Genomic DNA, 23,351 nt, shown 5'->3' on the forward strand with positions numbered 1-23,351 from the left:
TAACATAAGGTCTATGCATGATCTGTTTGTGAACTGAAACTTGGTTACACTGTTTTTTAAAAACGCACATGTAGAACAAAGTTTTCTCTTTATTCTTGTTCTTGATGATAAATTTAAATGTAAAGACATTTTTTTGTCAAAAAAAAATACAGAAAACTTTGTATTTTATTTTTGTCCGATTGTTTTTATTTTTAGCTGGAAAATCACAGAAACTTTCGGTTACTGACAGATATCAAATGAAACGATTAAGCCTCACAAACCCAAGCTAGCCGTAAAAAAAGACAAAAGGGAAATGCAAATACATGTTAAACATATCAGTGGAAGTAGAGGTAGAGTTAGCAGCATTACAAACAACAACTGAGCTTACATTTGACATTTCCTAGTCACCACCAAACTAATTATCATCAGCCTAATGATGAAGATTGAGCTTTGCGTTCTTGTTGTTCTACTGTATATTCTCCTAGCTACTGCGATCCCGTAATTATGTGAGTGTGCTGACTGACTGATGATGCCATTAACAGTGTTCAATTACAGATCTCTGCTAAAGCTGCACCACTTGTACCCAGTCAATGGAAATGTAAAGAGTACCTGGGGCAAGCTAAAGACGTGGGAGTCCAACATCTATGAATTATTCAACCACGTGTGAGTGTGAGTGCGCGAGTATCTGTTTTCAGGTGATAGCTGATAGCATCTGTACACGATACCTCATATCAACCAAGAGCTCTTTGTTACCAACAAAAGGAAGAGATGATCTATTGTAAACATTTCATGCAGCAGTCAAAACTCATTATGTGGATTCTTGATGGTGAAAGATGATGACGGTTTACGAGGCTGCTGTAATTTAAAAGCAGAAAGCACGAGACAGCGGAGGGCTTTTGTGAAAAACTGACGCGCATGTCACATTTTGTCTGAAGCCACATGATTGTCTGTGCATCGAGAATCTGCAGACTTTTCATTTGTACAACTTGACTTCATAGGCGTCTTTGTAAAATTAAAAACTAAAAAAGTAGTAAAGCTTCACTTTCCCTCATTGTCACTCTAATGCCCGCTCTCAGCACTCGCAGCAGTCAGTAAAGGATATGAACTGTGAGCAAACAACGTGTCATCCACTGAAAAGGCGCTGAGCGTGTGTTTGATGTCTTCGATCAGCTGCAGGTCTTTTCTGTCTCTGCTGACGCTCCTGTCTGACGCTTTGCCTTCGATCTCCTCGTTGTGCGAGTCCTCCGGGCTTCCATCGTCAGACTTCGATGTTGTAAAATCAGTTGTTTCTGTAACTTCTCGACTTTGCTCGTCTGCTTTTCCCCACGTTTCATTGACATCTTCGGTTCCAAGTGGGCTCGTGGACTGATTACCTTCTTCAGTCTGCGGCTCTGTTACATCGAAGTTGTTATCGACAGTTTTCTCATCAGGTTGGCTCTTAGAAACACTCGCAGGTTTTTCAGTGGCTGAATGAAGACTACCTGAAGTGCTTTCCACTTCAGTTTTGGAAAAAGCGTTTTCCTCATTAATTCCTTTCTCTGCACTTTCTTGACCGTTACACTCTTGAAGAGATCCCATGCTTCCTTTGTGCTCTTCTGACCTCATCTTCTGCAAGGCTGCAGACTCCTCCTCACTTTGTTCAGTTTGAGGTTTTAGTATTAAGTCTTTCACTTCAGCCTTCTCCTCCACTTGCAGTTCATCTTCAGCGTCCCTGTAGGCTTTCACCTCATCTTCAGACACCCTCACCATCTTGAGTGGACTGTCTGATCCTGGCAGCTCAGTAGATTTTGTCTCTTCTTTATTTGAGCTGGACGCTGGAGTGTCAGTTATCTCCTCCCTCATATCCTCCAGTGGTTCAACAAATGTCTCGAAAAACTTTGATGACTGGTGCTTGTTGACCCAGTTACTGACTAGATCTGTGCTGTCTTCTGCTGCCAAGGCCTCTGGACTTTCTCTACCAGCTGCGACAGTCTCTTCTGTATAATCAGCCTCATTGTTTTGAGGTTTGAGCAGCACACTTGCTCCTTCCTCCGAGGCCTTACTCGCATCTTCTGCGTCTACTCCATTTTCTCCGTCGGCAGCAGAGAGATCACCACCAACTGCATTTTCGTCAGTCTGTGGGCATATGTCAGACTTTGTATCTTTGCTTTCTTCATCTAATTTGGAAGCCAGAACATCTAAGTCAACAGCAACCGGTGATTGTTCCTGATTCCCTGAAGAAACAGCTGCGACCTCATCCACGTTTTCCTCAGCGCTGCTCTCCTTTTTTACCAAGTCTGGCTCTTTGTTTTCGTTATCACAGTCAGATTTGTTGCCATTTTGATCTTGTTCTGCTTCCTCGCCGTCTTTTCTGTCACCTAATTTAGGCTCCGCTTTCATTTCTGTACCTGCTGTCTCAGGCTGTGAGTTGCTTGGAGTTGATTCATCATTTTTTTCCACGCTGTCACCCTCAGCATCACGTTCTACCTCATCAGCCCCGGGAGCCTGATCAACCTCGTCAGCATCGTGTTTTTTAGCACCTTCTTCAGACTCCACTGCGACTTCTTTAATGTCTGCGCTCTCGTCGTCAGCAGGCCCGTCTGCTTTGCTTTCTTCATCACCCTCTTCTTTGGCTTTCAAGTCATTTTTGTCTTTTAATTGAGACTCTCCGTCGTCTTCATGATTATTGCTCTCGGCTTCAGTAGAGATCTCCCCGTTTTCAGCATTAATTTCTTCTTTTTCACTCGTGTTGCTGGTTTTTCCAGCATCTTGCTCAACACTCTCAGCCTCTGGCGTCTCATCAGCTGATTTAGTCCCATCTGCTGCTTCATTTGCACCAACGTCTGCACTTTTCTCAGCTTCTTCTGTGGTCTCAGATATTTCTTCTCCTTCTTCTACAGGTGCTTCACTTATGTCCTTTTCCTTGTCATCCTCTTCATCATGTTTCTCTTTGTCTTCACTTTTCTCAGCTTTGTTTTGATTTTCTGATTTTTCTGCCTCATCATCATTTTCTTGAACAGCTGGTTTACTCTCATTGTCATTGTCACCCTCACTTTTATCACCTACTTCAGATTCTTCCAGTTTGTTCTCAACACACTCACTGTTCTCATCATTTTCTGTCTTTTCTTCAACTTTCTCGTCATCGGCGACTTTATCCTCCTCGCTCAAAGATTTCACAGCTTCTTCTTCGTCTTCCTTTGTTTTAAAGCCATTTTCAGCACTTTCTGCTGTGTTTTCCTGCTTGTCTGTCCCTTCATCTTCCTTACTTTCCTCATTACCCTCTTCCTCATTTTTAACCTTTTCATCATCATCATCTCTTTTCCCAGTATTTTCATCTTCTCCTTTATCAGAGGTTACATGAGTTTGTTTCTCCTCCTCTTCTTTTCCACCCTCCTCAGTTTTCTCTTTGTCTTCCTTTTCACCTGTTTCCTCAGATGCTCCAGTCCTCCTCTCCTCTCGCAGCTCGCACTGTTCGTGACTCTCATCCTCTAATACTTGTTCTTCTTTAATGTCATCTTTACTGCTTTCTTCTATTGCATTTTCCTCACCTCTATCTCCTATTTTTTCAACTGTGGTTTCTCCACTCCCACTTGGCGAGCTGCTCGAGTTCTCTGCATTGACTTCGGTTTCTGACCCTGCAGCTCTGTCCTCGCTGTCTGCCTGCTCCTCCTTTTCTGCGTCACTTACAGGTGCCTCTTCATAGCTGAGGGCCTCTTGCTCCTTTGAGGACTCTGCTTTTATCTCTATTGTTTCTCTGGCTGTCACTGCCTCTGCCTCTGCATTATCAGGCGCTGCTGTCTCATCAGTCTTTTTATCCGGCTCTGATGACTCATCCTCCTCACTGCTTTTTGCCCCTTGCCCGGTCTCGTCATGCTGAACGTCAGTCTCCTCAGCGGTTTTCTCCTTTCCTTCCTCTTCCTCTGCAGCCTCAGTATCAGCAGTTTCAGCTGGGGTTTCTTCAAGATGCTCAGTTGTCTTGTCATCTTGTGTCACATTTTCTTCTTTCGAAGGATGCAAAGCTTCACCCGTTTCCTCTGATTTATCCTCCTCTTCTGCAGCCTTGTCATCTTGCTCAACCTTCTCATCTTCAGTACTGTTGCTGTTCTCCTGAGGCTCCTGCTCATCATCTCCACTCTGTTCTTTGGTTTCGGGTAAATCTTCCTGTGTCTGTGCCACCACCACGTCACCAGCATCGCTTTCTTCACATTCTGCCTCTTCTGCAATGGTCTGCTGTTGTTCTGTAGGCGTGACAAGCTTGACTGGAGCTGCATCTGCAAAATACAAAATGGACTTTCAAAATAAAGAACAGTCTTTGTGCAGTTTATGAATTAATTCTAATAAAGATCTGATACCTTTGTTGTCCTGTTGAGGGCCTTTATGTGTGGACTCCTCCTCCTCCTCAGTGCTGGTGTCACTCAGCTCAGGCTCGGAGCTGCACTGGGACTCCTTCAGTATGGCTTCTGACAGTTTTTCTTGCACAGATTTGGCTTGAAAAATAAGGACCAGGACACTTGTGATCATCCTTCTCTGGGACATGTTAAAGCTTCAAAATTAATTTGTCTTTGATAACAACAACAATAAACACCAGTGCAGATTTATTTATCTCCTTTTTTAACCTCTGGGTGGTCTTGGGTCGATTTGTGCCATTTTTCATTGTTCGTATACACGCCATTTGCACTGTGTTGAATGGAATATAGCGAAAGTCTGCAAAAAAAAGTTTGGTCACATTTACTGTTAAAATTTCAGTATGACTTCCGGAAATTAGCTTCAGTGGCTAAGCTACAGACAAACTTACACTATTGGTCTTAGTGGTCGATTTGTGCCCCATTGAAACCCATTATAAACGCTATTTTTCACTGCAGATTAATTACGGTTAAAGGGATCGTGATCGTTCCACCTTCAGTCTTTGTGGGGAGCTTGCCAGCAGCTGGCCGCCTGGAGGGCTTTTTATGCTCCTGCAAAAAAAAACATAAAAGTGGATCGAAATACATGTTGGTGCTAACCCTAACCCTAACCCTTAAAACAACGAAACTATAATTAAAACTTTGTATGAATATTTCAGGGAGAAGTAGTTTTAAAAGACTGGCTAATTTAAAGTGGAAAAAATATTAATATATAATCTTTTTATAGCACTTTTTATGGCGTGGTCGATTTGTGGCTCTAAGACCAATAGTGTATGCATTTTTCTAGGACCTCCCAGAGGTTAAGCAAACATCGTTTGTTCAAGTGCATCATAGCAATGGCACTGGACAAAAACCCACTCCTGCTTCAAAGAGGGTCAAGGAGCAAATAAGAAGTGTCCAGAATTTTAACCTCCTAAGACCTGAACTCTTTCACGACATGTATTTTTAATTTCTCTTTGCTTTTTGGGCTGATTGGGACCTGATGAATGTAAAAACAAAAAATTACCTGATTTTTATTTTTTTTACCTGATTTTGAGATCCACATATGAGGACATTCATTTAAATTTCGACAGAACAGTAACAGTATAATGTCCCTGTAAGTGGATATCAGGCCCTTGTAGAGCAAAATTTAGTATTTTGGTCCAGACAACCCAAAATGTGACGTCCACATATGTGGTCACAGGATGACTGAGGAATTTAATGTATTTGAGTGACAGATAAATATCTCTTTAATCCTTCCAGGTGAAAACACAAAAACAGTGCGAAGTCAGTGATTCTCGTCCATTTCTGCTTGTTCTGCTGTAGAACGTGGAAAAGTAACTTACTGCGCCCTGAAAACATTCGAGGTAAAAAGAAGGAAGGGAAAAACAAAGCAAATCTGCTTTTCTTTGTCATGCAAAAGCAGATTTCTTATGATAAATGAATGAATATGCAGCAGCTCGTCACAGACGCATATTTTGAGCTGCTCTACAGTATGCAAATACTGGGATTTTTTCTTCACGGCTGCTTACTTCTTCTTCGCTGATTGCAGTTTCACCCCAGGTGTTGCTTGCCTTTGTTTACTTAACTATATATTTACACATTATTTTTAGAAACCCAAACCAAGACAAAAGTATATAAAAAATGTGGAAAAAAGTAAAAAAATAAAATGTGGATCAGATAGAAAACGAATCATTGCGATGGCACACATGTATTTTTCCACTATTAAAATTTTTATTTTAATCATTACACGTTGATGATATTGTAGCAGTATGACATTAAGCTATTCTGCTCTGATTGTATTACAGCGCCGTATTTAAAACATGTGACTAACTAGGTGGTCTTGAATGTTGTGTTTTTGTATATTCTTTGTTTTTTACTCACCTCTCTCGTGTTCCTCCTCCTGGTTGCCCTCCTCTACAGGCTTCTCAGCATCTTTGTCATCACTCTGTCTAGTCTCACTTCCTGAGGGGACGCTGGTGTCAGATATTTCTATCTCCGTGCTGTCCCCAGCACTGTCCATGTGCGAGTCTTTGGCCGCAGAAGACTCAGCTTCCGTGGCAACATCTTCTTCTGGATTTGGTTCATCTTTTTCCTCGGGCTGAGCGATGGTTTCCTCCTGACTGTCCTCTTTCTGTTGCTTTGCCTTATTGTCCTCGTTGATGTCTCTTGTGGCTTCAGCATCACTCTCGTCGTGCTCGCTGCCCGAGGAGCTGGAGCCTGAATGAGATCTCATGTCTGCGAGAAAGTTACACATGAACACCAATAAGTACTCTACAAGAAGGAAAATGCACATTTAAACATTTCAAAAGATGGTTTTGTTCTGTAATTAAAATACTTTGTGTCTTAAAAAAAAAAGATTTTAAATAGTTAAACATTGTACAGGGATTTAAGCTTTATGTGTACAACTAAGGTGATTCACCCACCATCCCTGTCATCATTGTCAGTCTCAGAGGCATCCCTCTCTTTAACCTGCCTGTCTGTTGCACTGGTTGGAGATGGGGATTTCTCTTCTTTTGCCTCCTCTGCAGCTCCCTCATCATCTGCTTCAAAGTCTTCTTCATAATCTGAAGCAGAGAATTATAGATACAGACTTCGGTATGCGCGGCACACAAATCTTTAGTTTGTGCTCAGATGCACCAGTTTTTGTACCACCTCTGCCTTTTTCCTCATCGAGCGCTCTTTCTTCTTTGACCGGAGTCTCCATGTTCTGCGGCTCACTGGTTTCACCCTCCAAGTGGGAGCCAGCATCCTCCCCAGTCCTCTCCGTCTCCATCTCACCTTCATCTTTTGGGCTGTTGACTGATTCCTCTCTTCTTGTATCCTCCTTGATCCTCTTTGGTGGAGGAGTGGGCTTTTTGTCCAGTCCCATTGCTATGATGCATCTGAACAATGAGCAAGAAGTCTGTTTAAAAAGTAATTTTGTTCCTGTTTAAATAAATAAATCAATAAACCACCCAGAGAACGAGTGGGGTGCATTCAAACCACCACACTGAACACAGTAATCTGCCTATGTTGTAGTTCATTTATATTCTAATTTCACTTTAAACTCATCAGTATGCAGGGATAATCTTGTTGAACAAACTGTGTATCACAAAGTTTCTTTCCACAGAGCTTATTTTGTGGATTTATCCAAAATCCCACCGGCTTTTTTTCCAGGATAACCAAGGCGGGCTAACTTCTAAGTTGGCCTCCAAAAAAAGGTCATCTATGGGACACTCTAGCCAGTGTGGACTGCTTAAATATAGAGCTACAACTAGCAGACCATTAGTTTAATGTGCAATAACATTTGAAAATGGGGAAAACAGTTTATATGGTCGAAAAATGCCAATTAATTTTGCTGCCAGCCCGTTTAAAGCTCAAACACGGTCCTGTTAGACTAAATACACACTACATGGTTTGGTTTCCAGAAGACTGTAATGTTTGTTGTACTTACTTTTGAACAAAACCAGGCTCTCTGCTTTCTCTACACGCAGTTTATATGCTAAACTAAAGTGGCTGACAGAAGCTTATCATTTATTCATGAGTAAAAATGTTAAACTTTTCCTTTCACATGTCTCCTTTTTGTTGTTCACTTTGTTTTATATTCAACCTTTTGACCTGATGAATGTAAAAACAAAGAATTACCAGATTTTTTTTTTACCTATTTTTTGTTTCTGAGAAAAATGAGAGCCACATATGAGGATATTTGTTTAAAATTTAAATAGAACAGTAGCAGTACAATGTCCTCGTAAGTGGATATCAGGCCTTTGAAGAGCAAAATTGAGTATTTTGGTCTAAATAACCCAAAATGTGATGTCCACGTATGTGGACGCCAGGTCCTAGGAGGTTAAAGCTTCTGTAGAGATCTCACTTGTAGCATGGAGAGGCCCCCTCGACGCCGGTGAAGCCAAAGTGCCCGTGTTTGCCGCCGAGTCGTGAGCCTTTCCTGTGTTTGAACTCGCAGCAGGAGCTCAGCCGCTCCACCTGCAGCCCATTCAGGAAGAAGGTCAAGCTGAACGGGAAGCCTCTGTGTCGACGTGAAATAAACTGGAAAGTTTCTGAAGCAGAAATGATGAGGCACAAAAAGCCATTCTGAATGGTTTGGGGTATCTGTCAGTATATATTTACATATACAAATCCAAAAAACACAACCCGGTTTCACACACTGACCCCCTTCATGAAGCTTTCCCTTGTACACACACAGGTTCTCTCCTCCACAGTGCTGCTGAAACACTTTGACGTCGTCCCTCATGTCGGTCAGGTCGCTGGAAAGACGCACCGTTTTGCCAAAGTACACCATGTTGACACACACTCTGCTTTGGTGAACAGAGCTCCTCAGCAGTGGGGCGTCCTGGGTGGAAAAAGTGACACGTTTTTGGTGTGTTATTTACTGATTAAAGATATTTTACATTTATATTTGAACTTCCTGATCCAAACTCTGATGTTAGCGATGCACAGAGGTGGATGAGATTTGTTTCTATATCATAAATATAATCAAGGACGCATTAATACTATTCATTTGTCAACTTTGTCATGAACTGTCTCAGAAAATGCGTGCCATGCACAGGAAATGCTATTTGTTGTTCCCGATTTATCCAAAGGAAGTGCAGTTTAATGTTTGTTGTGGATACTTTTGTTGCCAGGGAAATAACAAGGACAGATAAAGACCTAACTCACGTCAGCTCCACTGGAGGCGGTGGTCGGGCGCAGTCTGCGGCCTCTGACAGTACTGCTGGCAGTGCCCTTTAACCCTCTCTCTTTCCTCTTCGTAGCTGGAGGCACCGGAGTGACAAAGTTGTTGATAACTGGGAGGCAATAGGGCGAGATGCCATGGGAGGCCTCCACTGCAGTCAAACGTCTCCGAGGCTCTTTGTCCATCTAGTAGGAAGGTTAATGAAGTCTTTACTCTGGTTCTGCTGATACTGATGCTCTGTGATTGTGGCTTCTCTCCATGCAGTGAACTATAGGTGTGATTCTATCAATTATTTTTCATGCTGAGGCCTACATCTATATCTCTACACTTCTAATAGATAGTTTCCAAAAATACAGTTTGAAAAAAAAGAAATTGCAACTTCATATCGCTTGAAAATCTAATTTGTCTACAGAGAAAACGCTGTGACTCATATACAGGTGAGTATCTTGAGTCTCACACTCACAGTGCAGTTGAATGGCAGGTGGTTGTCATGAGAGGATTGGAGCAGTCTGTAAGGGGAGCTGTGTCTGACCGAAGCCGTGGTGCTGTTACTGTGGATCGGTTTCAAGCGCACGGGCCTCTGCATCTTCCCCGGGGCCGTGTTGGGTCGAGATGAGCTCGGCTAAAAATCGCGTCACAGACATTCAGTTTGCATTCTGCTAATTATGCAGTTCTGCTAATCTGCACTGCTCCTGAACCGTCACTATGGTGCGCTTTTACAGTGATGCCATACTGTGTTTCCTTTAACACAACGCGACCTGCTCATTATGTTGGTGTTTTGTGAAATGAAGCGTATTTGCTATTCAAACTTTTCTTTCCTCGGGCTTGTCATTCGTTGCTGAATGTAAAAAGCAGTTCTTTTCTAATCTAATCTTTATCTTTTAATTATATTTTATTCTTGGTAGTATAATCACATTGTTTAAATAGTTTTTAAAAATTTTTTTATTGTTAGCGATCTTTAACGTCTCCCACTACTTTTAAAAACTGCAAACTTCTTAATAAATTCACAAGAAATCATGATGACAATAAACGTATTCAAAATGCATATTAGCTATTAGCAACAAATCCCCATCGATGTATATCAGGCAAGGCTCAGCGTGCTTTAGTATGTGATTTCTGTTGAGTTAAGGTGGGGTCAAAGACAGGAGCGATCACAGCGATCAAAGACAGGATTACTGGCTCTATTTATTCTGGCATCAAGGTGTGTGACTTTTTATGTTTCAAAGATAACACACAGCTAATCCCAGCACTTCACTCTGAACACTCGTCTGCGCACAAAACAAACAGCTGAAGCTGGAAGTCTTCATACTAAAATGGCAGTGTCAATATAAACATGGCAACTATCAGGATGCACAGGTTATAACATACACTATAGCAGTTTCTCACCTGGACATCATCTCCTTACCTGCAGGTCAGATTTTCCATGTTTGCTCAGGTAACATTATTTGTGTTACAAAGAATGCTAATTTTTTCTGCCCGTCTATAAGATGACAATTAAGAAACAAAACAAAACAGTTGACTAACTAATTGACTAAATGCAAGTTCTTCAATGAAATAATCAGTTATACATTTTGGAAAATGCAAGATGTTTGCTTCTTAAGAGTTAGACTAGAATCTAAGGACATAATAAAAATATAATCCAAGCCTTAAAAGGAGGTGACCTGAGATGAACAACGGGACATACTACACTGTATGTTTCTTTATTTCCTACAAAATACACCAAAATGCAGAAGCAGTGTGTGAAACACGCCATGATTCAACGACCTTTAGCAGCAATAACTTGAAGTTTACTGTTTTCATCTCTCACATCGCTGGGGAGTAATTTCGGCCTGCTCTTCTGTACAGTGTTGCTTCAGTTCACTGAGTTTTGCAGGCATTTGTAAATGCAGCTCTCTTCAGGTCCCTCTATAGTATTTCAGTCGGGTTGCAGTCTGGACTTTGGGCTGTTGCACCACCTTGATTTTCTTGTTCAGTCACGCTCTTGTAGGTTTGCTGCTGTTCTTGGACTCAGTTTCCCGTTTCAGGGCACAGTTTGGTTCAAGCTTCTGTTGTTGGACAGGTGGACTCACATTTGTAACTCTAGAATATTTGTACTGGTATAAAGGGATCAACGACTGGAGGTGCCTGTGGCTGCAGAACAAGCCCAAACCCAACTCCACCAATGTGCTTGACTGTTAACACGAGGTATCTGTGGTGATGTTCTTTGTTTGGTGCTGAGCGTTATGGCCAAACATCTTCACTTTGGTGTCATCTGTCCAAAGGATGTTTTCCACATGTGAATGATCTTTCTCACTGTAGAATGATGGACTTCAAATTATTTGAAACTCGACTTATACTCATTGCTGATGTCCTCCTCCCTTGGCTTTGTGTTAACACGCACCTGAAGGCTTCACACCAGCAAACTGCCAAAACTTCTGCTTTTTTACAGATGCTCACACTTGCTGATGATGAGTTAATTGCATTTGATAGGCAGCACCTGTCTGCTACTTAGCCTCCCATGGAAGGAGGAACAGTGTAGTTGGTACACTGATTCTGTTTTATGGCTTCATTTTTGTTAAATATATCAGGACAATGTGCTGCTTTTCATCTGAGGTTGTTTTTCAAATGATTTTTTACAACCTAGTGACTTTTTATTCTGTTTTATGTGCATAAAACCTTAATAGAATAGAAAGGGTGTGCTTTCTTATCTTATCTATATGTCCGTATCTATATCTATCTAGCATCTGTTATAAAGTCAGTACTTGCATATACAAAAGAACGCTGATTTCTTATATATTTATTGCACTAAATGAATGTATTATTTATCAGAGCAGTTCTGTTCCCAGTTTCAGTGTACACTACAGTTTCATCTATTTCCACAAATAAATACATAAATAATCGTCTCTCCCACTTACACTGACGAGCTTAAAATTGCTTCTTCAACAAAAGGTTGCTGCTTCGAACTCATACATAATTCTCGTAAAACCATCAGTGTAATTTTTTATCATTGTATCATGTTTAAAGACACTAATCTACTTTGTATGATTAATTAAACAGTCACACTTTAAACAATAAACACTGAAGCAGTAGATTTAATACCCACCGACTCAGAGGAGTCAGAGTGCTCCCCCTCGGGCCCAGAGTGCTGTTTCTGGATGCCCCTGGCACCCTCGGGAGGGTGTGGAGACAGGATGTGGACAATGCCTTCCTCATACCTTTTAGAGCGCTCCACCTGCCAAACAACACCATTCATCATTATATAGTATGTAGTGATATATGAGAAGTTTTCCAGTATAAATTAGGAATCCTACAAAATAGGGCAGCAAAGCAGTGTTTATATGTTAAAGACGTACCTTGATCTTATGCACTCTTTCCCTCCTTGCAAACTCCTCCAGTTTTCTTTTGATCTCGATTTGGTGGAGACGCTGTGTGGGTGGAAAAAGGACAAATTATCAGGATTTATTGCATAAGGAAAATTACACAGATTACATGACAGTGTTTTTTCCTTTGACTTTGTCTCATTTACATCGTGTTCTTCCCACCTCCATCTCTAGCACCTTGTGGAAAATAGCCTGTGCCAGACATTCTCGAACGTGTCTCTGGTGCGCTCTCTGGATCAGCTTGTGTCTGTACTCCTTGTCCGGGACAATGCGCCCACTCCTGGTGATCTAATAACAACAATAATATCAACAAAATTCAACCCGTCGATCGATATTTTTAACTGAATTTCATAATTTTGCTTTAAAAACCTAAACGCACCAGTCCCGCTCTCTGCAGGTGTCTCTTGATTCGAGTGCTGCTAAAGTATCCAGCAAGATGTTTGTCTGTGAGGCTGTTGTAGGTCGAAAGAAGTCTGCAGAGACAAAAACACAAGTATTTAATCCCAGTCAGCACTAAACAGCCACAGTTCAGGTGAGGGGAGCGTGTAAGCCGTGTGTTGATTAAAGCTATCGGAAAACCGGAACCCTGATCAAATGCTTTACTGGGGCACAGCGCCGTGTTTGTTTGTTGGCAGTTGTTCTCTTGTCCTCATTAACGAGACATCAGCTCGTCCCCAGAGCGGCCTGTGTGAAAGCAGTATTTTTTTTCCAATACAGATTTGATTTCCACCGGCATTTGTGTACGACACAACAGGATCTTACAATTATAGAGTCTGTTACAGGTGTCTGATTACCTACAGGAATGAGAGGGAACGGCACACTTAGCCCGGGCTGCCTCCTCTTTGTGCACTGGGCTTGTTTGTTTCTGGTGCCCTGGATCACAGCACTGCATTTAAAACTGTCATTCTAGACGTGAGTTTTTTATGAGCAGGTGAAGTGGAGGCACATGGCTGCAAAGCAGTTAAGAGGCATCCTACTTGTCATGACAGAACTTGATGAGCTCTTATTAGTCTTTGCAAATAAGGAATAAGGAGTCAAGCACTTTAAAAAAATAGTTTATGTTACAGTATGAAGGTATCCTGTAGACAAAAATCATGCTGTGTGCATTCTCTTATATACCAGTATGGGGGAAAACGCAGCAGCACAGAGAATCTCACCTGTGTGTGTGCACATCTCGTATCCTTGTTTTAACACTTATTTATGCACACACTATTTAAACTTGTATTTCCTTAACTTACAGTCTGTCACCCATCGCTGTGCATTGCGTTAAAACCACTGAGAGTGTTTTCCTCTGAAATGTGGTGCATTAAAAGTAGCATTAGATGGAAAACCTCAAATCTGAATTCATGGTGAAACTTCAGTTTCAGCTTCTTTCTGGTTCTAGTGACACTTCTTGTTCATAATAAAGTGTGTAGCAAAGCTGCCTATGGAGTTTTCTTTGACTCATTTATGGGTTTGAGTGGACCCGTTAGCACACACAATAACATTTGCCTCATTGCTGACTATATTGACAGACACTGTGGGTGACTCACAACCACTTTTAAACTGTTTCTATAAGCAGGGCAGGCATAGTTTAAGAGTTAAATGGGCGTTCTTGCTATTATGCAGCTAGATCTTTAATATTAGCATGAAGTCAATTTCCAGCTTTTCAAGCAGTTGAAAAACATGAAAAGAAATGTGCCGAGGTTAACTGGCGTAAAGCCTCCGAGGGGGGGAATCAAAACTCATGCAGCTTTAACCAAGCGGCTCCCTCCTCTTTGAATAAAACACATAAATTGCTCTTACCCTGAGTTGAGGTGACTCATGGCTTTCAGTCTGCCCTCTCTTTAAAATCCCCCCCAGCGTCTGAGATATGGAGGCAGGGCACTCGGTGCTCGTTGGGAGACGTTCAGGTTTACGTGATGTCAGAACAGATGGGAGTTGTTATAAAGTGAGGAAGGTAAATTTTGAGCGGAGTCGGACTGAAGCTGCACTTCTCCCACAGCGGAACTGATGACAGTCCCTGGTTGCCATGGCGAATCACGTGACGAGTCTGCCAGCAGGGCTGGTTTCCACTTACAGATTCCCACTGACACACGCACACGTCCGTCCCAAACTAATGATTTATATACATCTGTCAGTTTTTCCATTAAGAGCACCAACTACTTCTGTCGGTTAGCTTCCTTAATTTGTTTATTATTTATTTTATTGTAACCTTAAATGATGAGAAAACAAAATAAGAAGCAGTTAGTTATCTGTTGTTGTTATTAATGCCACTGTTTAATTTGCACTTTGGTCAACGCCCTGTTGTTATTAAATGTGCTTTATAAATGAATAAATAAATAAAAAAAATAGTTACAAGTTTCACATTGAAAATCTTGTTTAAGCACATTTGCAAAATATATTTTTTGACAAATGGACAAAAGCCCTTTTGAGACATAAAATATATGATTATAAGTGATAGATATTCTAATAGCAGGGAAAGCTTCAATGTGAAGCAAAGCTTAACTTTTTGTGCAAAGTTATCTTACTAATGCAGTGAAGTGAAATATACAAACCTATCAAATTGATATAAATATGCTCTTTTATTGCACAGATTGAGATTTAAGAACCATGTTTGACTATGTACTAAATAAGTAATGTACTTATTTTTTTAATATATCTACCTACCTTTTATCTGTGTATGTACTTTGTAGTAGTTTTCAACTTGTAAAGCACTTTTTAAAGCTGAAAGTACAGACAGAGGGTTTAAGTCTTATTTCTCTATGTTTTAAAAACTTGTAATACAACTTATATCCTGTAATAAAAAAAACTGTTCTCATGTGAATGCCAGGTTTTAAATTATTTTAATACAGCTTTAGATGAAGAATTTGTATGTGCACAGAAGCAGTGTGTGAAAAACCAAGTACACCTGAAGCACCTTCAGAAGCAATAATTGTTTTCTGTGTTTGCAAGTATATTTATGCACAGCTGTCTTAAGGTCTCCTCACAGCATTAAAGCCGTGCTGAGGTCTGAACTTTGACTGGGCCATTGCAACAACTTGATCCTTTCCTGTTTCATTCAGCCTCTTATAGATTTGTTGTTGTTCTTATGATCATCGTCCTGATGAATGATCTGGTTTGGTCCAAGTTTTGGCTGTTGGACAGACGGCCTCACATTTGACTCCAAAATACTTTGGTAGCAGAGGAAAAAAGCCAAACTTGGTCAGTCTTTTCAAATAGCCCTGTTATGAACTTTAACATTTACTGAGGCCTCCAGAGCCTGAGATATAACTCTTGGGCTTCTCGGTGTTCTGTGTTTTTGTTCATCTGAGGTTTTGTTTAACTCATTTTAAGACCTGTTTTTGTCCAAAAACCTTACTGAGTGAGGGCATGCGTGATTAACTGTAACTTTGTATTATAAGATACAAGTTGTATTGCAAGTTTTCATTAGTAACTAAGTACTTATTCAACTTTTGGCCCATAATGTTACAAAAGTTGAAGAAACTTTATCATAACATTTGTCTATTTGTAAGACAATCATGTTGTTCTCTTATCAATGAAGATCAAATATTAAAATCTGAAGAACCTCTAGCATCTTATGTAATGTTGCTTTACAGCCCATGGCTCTCTTATATTTCTGCATAACTGCTTTTGAAATTCACAGCTGTAATATTGGATCTTTATATTTAATAAAAACATGAAGAAATCTAATATTTTTATGTCATTTGTTTAAAGGGTCCCTCTTTAGCTGTTGTTGGGACTGTTAAAATCACAGTGTTTTAGGTTTAGCTTTCTATTCAGAACTAAAATAAGCAAATCTTTAAACACCACTATATCATTTCAAAAACAATCTGTTTAGATAATAATAATAATGGATACTTTATTGATCCCCATGGGGAAATTACTTGTTTTTCTCTGCATTTGACCCATTCACTCAGTGAAGCAGTGGGCAGCCCACTAAGCAGGCGCCCGGGGAGCAGTGTGTAGGGACAGTACCTTGCTCAGGGGTACCTCAGGGTAGCCGTTAGGTGGATTCGAACCGCCGACCTTCCGATCATGGGGCGACCACTTTACCTACTGAGCTATCCCTGCCAGATTGCAACAAATCAACAAACAAACATAGAAAAGGAGTTAAGTTAATGGGCTAAATATTAAAAGTTAATAAAACACAATATATTTATGCTCACAATGTGATGCTACTAGCGAGCATTGTCAGTGTCCCTGGGAATCTAAAATGGTGAGTGTAGCATAGTCCTGCTGCTGTGGAAATTCCCTGAGTGGAAGCTACAGTGGCGTGAAAATCAGTGCTCTCTCCTTCATGACTGATTCTTAGTGATGGCTGAATATGTGAGCTGTACTAAACCCGTAGACCTGAACAATCACTGGTCCAGTGGCAAAACCATCGCTTTCCACCACCATCAATAAATCCACAGTGGGACTGGAGTGGGGTCTGTAGGTCCTCTGTGGCCCTCTTGTGGAAATGTGAACAACTGTTGTAATTATGGGTTTTTTAAAAAACATTATTATTATTATTTTTATTTATTTTTTACCACAATGCACCATAATTTTTATATTGATGTAGTAGCATGTTTCAGGTCTGAAGGCAGCGCTTCATTAAATGTTTGAGCAAATGCAAACGGTATATTTGCTCAAATGTTTATCTTCCGTATTACTGATTAATTAAGTGTTGCATCAGTTGCTTCTTATCCTCCAGCGTCTAATTACGTTGTTATTGTATGACACATAATGTCAGACATCACTGAGTTCTCTGAAAAAGCTCAATTTCATAATCACTTGATGGCTTGTCAATTCCAGGGTTAGCCAGGGAGGGGAGCCATGCTACTGTCTGGCTCACAAGAGAGGATCAATCTGTGCTTTTGTACTCAGCTGCTCTACACGGTTCAAATATTCAGCAGGAGATACAGACATGCAACCTGTAAATAGATCAACGGCACTGTGTGCACAGGAGGGTCAGTGGTCAGAATTGATGCTGTTGCTGAACGGCATCCCACTTTTTCTTGGAGGTTTTCTTGTCAGCATCCTTCTACAAGTAAAGACGTTCAGCAGGGTCTTTAATGTCCTGCCTGAGAGAAGAACCACAGTATGTTTAGGCATCAGAAACTGTATTTCAACATGCCATACCTGCACACCATCTGTAATGCTCCCTGGTTAAGAATTGGGGGAATTTTTTTTCACGTATATTTGATAAATTCAGCTTGATAAGCTGAGGATTAATGAGCAGAACTGCAGTGTGTGACTGTTCACAAATATTATCCTGAAGCAAAGTTAACCGCACATGTAACAAATAATCTTTTCTGGCACAGATTCACTAAAGTACTGGAAACATTTCTGAGATTTGGGCCCATATTGACATGATAGCATCACACAATTGCTGCAGATTTGTTGTTGATTTGAATCTCCTTTTCCACCTCATCTCAAAGGTGTTCTACTGGATTGAGATCTGGTGACTGTGGAGGCCTTTGTGAATTCATTGTCATGTTATGGAAACCAGTTTGAGATGATGTAAGCTTTGTGACATGGAGTGTTATCCTGCTGGAAGCAGCCATCAGAAGGTGGGTACACTGTGGCCATAAAGGAATGGACATGTTGTATATATAATGGCAGCTTTTGGTGTTTAAAACATGCTCGGTTGGTATGAAAGGGCCCAAAGTGTGCCAAGAAAAGCTCTCCTTCATCATTACACCACCATCCATGCTTTCATGGTGTTTACACCAAATTCTTAAACTACCATTCAAAGGAAATCGAAATAAAATCAAGACTAATCAGATAGACAACATTTTTACAGTCTTCCTGCAAAAAACTGTGGCCTGAGTTTCCTGTTCTTCTGCTGCTGTAGCTCCACGTGATGTTCACTCAGAGATGCTCTTCTGCATACCTTGGTTGCAGCAAGTGGTTCCCTTCAGCTCGAGGCAGTCTAGCCATTCTCCTCTGACCTCTTGTATCAACACGACCTTTTCTCCCCGAGAGCTGCCACTCACTGATGATTTTTTTCTGTTTTCGACTGTTCTCTGTAAACCCTGGAGGTGGATGTGTGTGAGAAAACTCCATTAAATCAGCAGCTCATCTGGCACCAACAACCATGCCACATTCAGAGTCACTTTAATGTCCTTTCTTCTCCACCCTCACGGCCGGTTTGAACTTCAGCAAGTTGTTTGCACCATGTCTGCACACCTAAATGCGTTGAGTTGCTGCTAGGTGATTGGCTGATTAGGTATTTGCTGTACCTGTGCAGGTAGTGCACACATCTATCGATCTTTTTCTCTAGACAGGCAGATAGATCATTGTTCTTGTTAAAGATACAGTTTCGTATACAAAAAAATTAAAAAACAGGGACTGAAGTTGAAAGGAATGACATGCTGTCATCAGTCATCAGAGCCGCATGGGAAGCATCCTTTGTGGAACTTCATCAATAACCTTTCTACGTACAGATGTACACTAAAGGTGAACGAGCCGGGCAGGTGAGTTTCCTGTTTGAACTTTCAGTACCTGTCAAGCTGCTGGGATTAAGATGGCTCTGCCTTCACGCTCACAATAAACACAGTAATCACGGCAGAAATTTCACCAGCACTAAACACCTAATACACAACGCAGGTCTTAAAATAACAATTAGCGTGGAAATGGAAGAGGGGTGATTATAAATTCCACTCAGGAAAGGGTCTTGGCTGTAAGCTGGGAGGTGGCAGGGAGATCTCGGGGAGTCATGCGGTTCAGAAATGGGGGGGGGGAAGCAGTTTTTGCAATCAGCATTAAATAGAACAGTTTTGTGCCTGTGTGATTGTGAAGTGGGCCATTACTCGTTGATAAGAGCACTTTTTCCTTGTGTCGCTCTGATTGGGCTGAGCATGCTGCTCCCTCGCACATGCTGTCCCAATGCAATCAGGCCCCTCTTTCACTGCACTGCCATTTTCACTGCTGTGATTTCCACCCAATCCCTCCTTCGCCTCCCCCCCACCCCACCTAATGCAACCACACTCCTCCACCCCCCCCCCCCCCCAAGCCACCTCCCACCCTCCAGCACCCCATCTCCCCCTTCAAATTCAATGAGTACCCATTTACAGCAAGGAGAAAAGGTCATGCCAAACTCGTTGTGTCAATTGTAAACCACCCCAATTTGGACTGATTTCAATGAAATAAACGAGTAGTTGCAGCTCTAAAGAAAGCAAAGGTCCATGTGGAAGTAGCCAATTAGGAGAGTTTCTTAGAGAGACTGGTCAGGGTCAAACGCTCAGTGCTTCACTGGTTGAGACTCGTCCACATTCCTTGTTCTTACTATATTAGGGGATGTTGTGTGTCCTCGGAAATTAATCTTTCACGAAATAATAAAATATAATTTGTATGTAGAGAAATTTTTGCATAAAAAAACAAAACAATTACGCGCAGGGCTCGGATTTTCACAGCAGACATTTCCCATTTTCATACTTCATATAAGTGAGGATGGACGTTTTACCCCGTCACATTTCTTATTACTACTTATGTTATCTTATTTTACTTATCAGTGTGTATTATTGCACTGTATGTTGCACTGAGTGTTCTTTATTTCCTGGGCTGTGCCAAATTATTTATTTTATTTTTCAGGTTGTGCATAAAATAAAAAGTGCATGAAATGAAGGAAATACCAATCAGTCTAATTTATCTGTTCAGAACTATATTAAACACATTTTGATGTCTTTTACTTTGAAAGGCTTCTGTGCTTTGTATGTTTTTTTGACTGGTCCGATCTGGCCACCTGGAAGGTTTTTGCAGAATAGAAACACTGCATAGAACAACCTTTCACTTTGTTTTGTAACTTGTGTTACAAGTCCTATAGAAAGTGATCACATTCTCCGTGTGGTTGTCTGAATTGTTCATTTTATCCTGAATCATCATCATCTTCACTGGTTATACTGTTTTTGAACAGACAAAGCTGCCGTAGCCCAAAAGTAAGGTGGTTCAGCCAGGGAGCCGTGTTGATGCAATTCTTTGATTTGATGACAGCAGACCGACTGATTGTGGAGAAACTTGGGTGTTGAACCTGCACTTAAAAAAAAAAGAAAAATCTTAGCCTGTTCATCATCTGTTTTACTGAATTTGAAATGCATACAAACTTATTTTCACTAAAAGAAAGAGGAATTATACACTAATCTCACATGTGTTCGGTTTTACAGGGTTGGCCCACGACAGATCAAACTGGGCTGTATGTGGCCACTGAGCTAAAGTGAGTTTTAACCTTTAACTTTGCCTGGCGACAAAGTGCTAAAACGAGTTTAAACACTGTTGTTATGGTGGAAACTACTTTTATATGTAATATGAGTTAAACATGAATCCATTAATAGCCCCAATTTTGTCAGAGAAAAGCACAAAAACCAACTTACTTTTGCTCTTTGGTTCCACAATGATCCAAAAGTGTGAACCCAACTTCTAACCTAAACCCTTTTGTGCATCACCTCAGATGCCACTATTGTTGACCTACTTTAAACCTCTCATACAATATGCTTGAGTACCTATACACAGACTGTATATACCCAAACCGCCACCCACAGTCAGATGTAAAGCAGTGCAGCAGCAGAACGAGTTTGTAAGTATGTTGACAGATGAGAAATTGTTCTTGTCTGGTCCATATCACGCAAAACATTTTCGAAGTCAGCCGTGCAACGCTGAAAATGAAAACATGCAACTGTTACACACTCAGATCTCCATCTTTCCCAACATCTGCTCATATCAGGTTTTCCACAGACGGTCAATTGGAGTGAGATGTGATTGTCTTTCATGTTAAAATGCTCATGTCTTTTTTCTCACCTTTGGCGTCTCCCAGTGAACTCGAGACAAGAACATAAATCAGTTTTCCGACTTTTTCCTACCGTGTTCAAAACCCTTTCTGCTACGAAGGATTCTGTGTCTGTTTTAGTTGAAATGTCTGATCCGCAGAATGCAATGTTTGAGCTGCGTGATCTGATAAGGAGCATTCATGTCCACCAGGTGGAACAGGACACATCTCGTTGAAGGCACGCTAACTCCTTTATGCCTCTGCGATGGTGCGATACAGATGCAGGCTCATGCTGGTGCAGGTCAGACAGAGCTCCCACCAAAACAGCTGTGGGCAGAAAATATCCATTTGTGTGTGTGTGTGTGTGTGTGTGGTGGCTGGAGTGAAAGGATTTGTCGAGTGTTGGATTGCGTGAGTGACAGGTTTGAGTTGGTGAATGAGTGAGAGTAAGAAAAAAAACAAAAATAAAAAACAAACCACAAAAAAAAAAAGCAACAAACTGTGTTTTCTCTAAAGTAGCTCAAGCTGTTTGTTGATGAGATTCCAGCCCTTCTGATCCCTGTGGGATTTCTACATTTCCACCTAAAGAGAACATATAATGTCCTCGTGTCACTGATTTGCATACCAACTTAGAGCAGGTGGGTCTTTCTGTTGCAGTATGTGCAAAAAAACCCAACACTCATATATAATAATAATTCATTTAGAACTGAACTAACGTAGAACTTATAAAATAAACAAACAAACCAAAAAAATCAGTTCTTGATGCTTCCCAAGTTTCAAAAATTAACAATTTGCATTTTCCTCTTTGTTTTTTTTGGCAGAGCCGCAGCTTTAGCAGACAACCAGTCATCTCATGAATCATCCAACTGTTACAGAGCAGTCTGCTGATTATTATTCCTTCCCCATATTGTACTCATGCGGCTGATGGCTGGATAGGGTGATAATAACTGGATATAGTTTGTTTTATATTATAGGCTGCTTTTACGGTCAGTGGTAGTAATAAAATTATTTAATCAGTTTATTTCTCCTAAGGACGAGCGGTGAAAGTTAATTCTCATATTTCCACCCAGAGAAAAAAATCAAACACACAACAAAAAGGATATTAAAACCATTACAGACGTTGGATTTCTTACAGACTGAATCGCTTTTATTTAAGCAAACGTGACAGAAAAAGGATTCCTAATAATTCAAATGGAAGCACAAAACTGATTAACCGAGCCTTCAGAACAAGAGAGACTCGGGATGTCTGTGGTGCTGCATATCAACTGGTTTTAGCTGTTTGCTCTGCTGTAAACTGGTTACCAACAAAATCATCCAATGTGGGTCCAGCGGTTTGGAGAGACTGTGGTGCACGTTCTTTAGTTCTGTTCTGCATGAAAATAAGAAGAGAAGATGATGCATTAAAAAAAAGAAAAAGGAAAATAATACAGAGTTTCAAGACCTCCATACAGGGTGAGATACTTAACAGTGCAGTAACAATGATTTTAAAAAATCCTCTAAAAAGAATGATTTTATTTCTTATGATCTCTAATTAATAATAATAAAATAAACGACCACATTTAAAGGTTCTCAAACTGTAAACTAACAGGAACTTTCACTGAGCACAAACTATGAGATTGAAGTGTTTTTGGCCTTCTGCTCAGATGGCACAAAGCTCAAGAAGTAATTAGTTGTGGCAGAATAAATATTCACACAGGATAATATAATATAATAATATTGTAAAGATTAGAAAATAAAGAGATTGAGTCTTAATAGCAGTAAAATTCACCCACTTGCACCTTTTATGTAGGAATTACATCTTTCCCATCTTTCTTTCTAAGAACATTAGTAAATAGTATATAGTTTATATATATATATATATTACTGGATCTCCATTTAGTTTATTATTATTGCTACTGCACCTCAGTGTTGCATGTTGCACCTTGCTGATTTGAAGGTCTTTATATTCACGGCTACATCCACCCTGGAGGAGATCAGATTACTTTTCTTAAATCCACTGTAAACATGTTTGTAAAGCCTGCAGCCACAGGATCTGTGGTCTGAATTTACCTTTAAGTTCTTCCTTAAGGCCTTAAAAAATATTAAACAATTATTTTTTTTAATAGAGCATCTTTCCATCCACTTGCTTTTCACTTTCTTGTAGCTTGTGTAAATTCTACCATGTTATTATAATTTGCCTCATAATTACACCTGTTTTATTTTTAGGAGCAAGAGGAGCTTCAGCAGGCCTTTCTGAAGGAGCAGAAATACAA

The 23,351-nt window shown here is 40.5% G+C and overlaps 1 protein-coding gene across 1 annotated transcript; it reads right to left on the reverse strand.

Annotated features, from left to right (window-relative positions):
* Positions 1-169: 169 nt before the first annotated feature.
* On the reverse strand, positions 170-14,373 carry erich3 (glutamate-rich 3). Its single transcript, XM_085447788.1, has 14 exons — positions 14,160-14,373; positions 12,754-12,847; positions 12,537-12,662; positions 12,348-12,419; positions 12,098-12,226; positions 9,479-9,637; positions 9,000-9,200; positions 8,493-8,673; positions 8,194-8,380; positions 6,996-7,225; positions 6,767-6,907; positions 6,225-6,578; positions 4,311-4,445; positions 170-4,229 (listed from the first exon to the last, which is right to left on the reverse strand). The coding sequence occupies exons 1-14, from the start codon at positions 14,177-14,179 to the stop codon at positions 1,039-1,041; spliced, it is 5,220 nt and encodes a 1,739-aa protein (XP_085303914.1). The 5' UTR covers positions 14,180-14,373; the 3' UTR covers positions 170-1,038.
* Between the last annotated feature and the right edge of the window lie 8,978 nt (positions 14,374-23,351).

Source organism: Copadichromis virginalis, linkage group LG23, assembly GCF_057382275.1.
Source record: "Copadichromis virginalis isolate Kocher_CV1m ecotype Utaka linkage group LG23, C_Virginalis_male_GT1.1, whole genome shotgun sequence".
Taxonomy (NCBI): domain Eukaryota; kingdom Metazoa; phylum Chordata; class Actinopteri; order Cichliformes; family Cichlidae; genus Copadichromis; species Copadichromis virginalis.

Coding starts and splice junctions, on each gene's coding strand:
- erich3 (XM_085447788.1), bottom strand. CDS start 14,179: ATGAGTCACCTCAACTCAGG. Junction 4,446..6,224: donor GGAGGAGGAACACGAGAGAG/GTGAGTAAAAAA, acceptor TTATTTTTCAAG/CCAAATCTGTGCAAGAAAAA. Junction 4,230..4,310: donor CCCTCAACAGGACAACAAAG/GTATCAGATCTT, acceptor TGTATTTTGCAG/ATGCAGCTCCAGTCAAGCTT.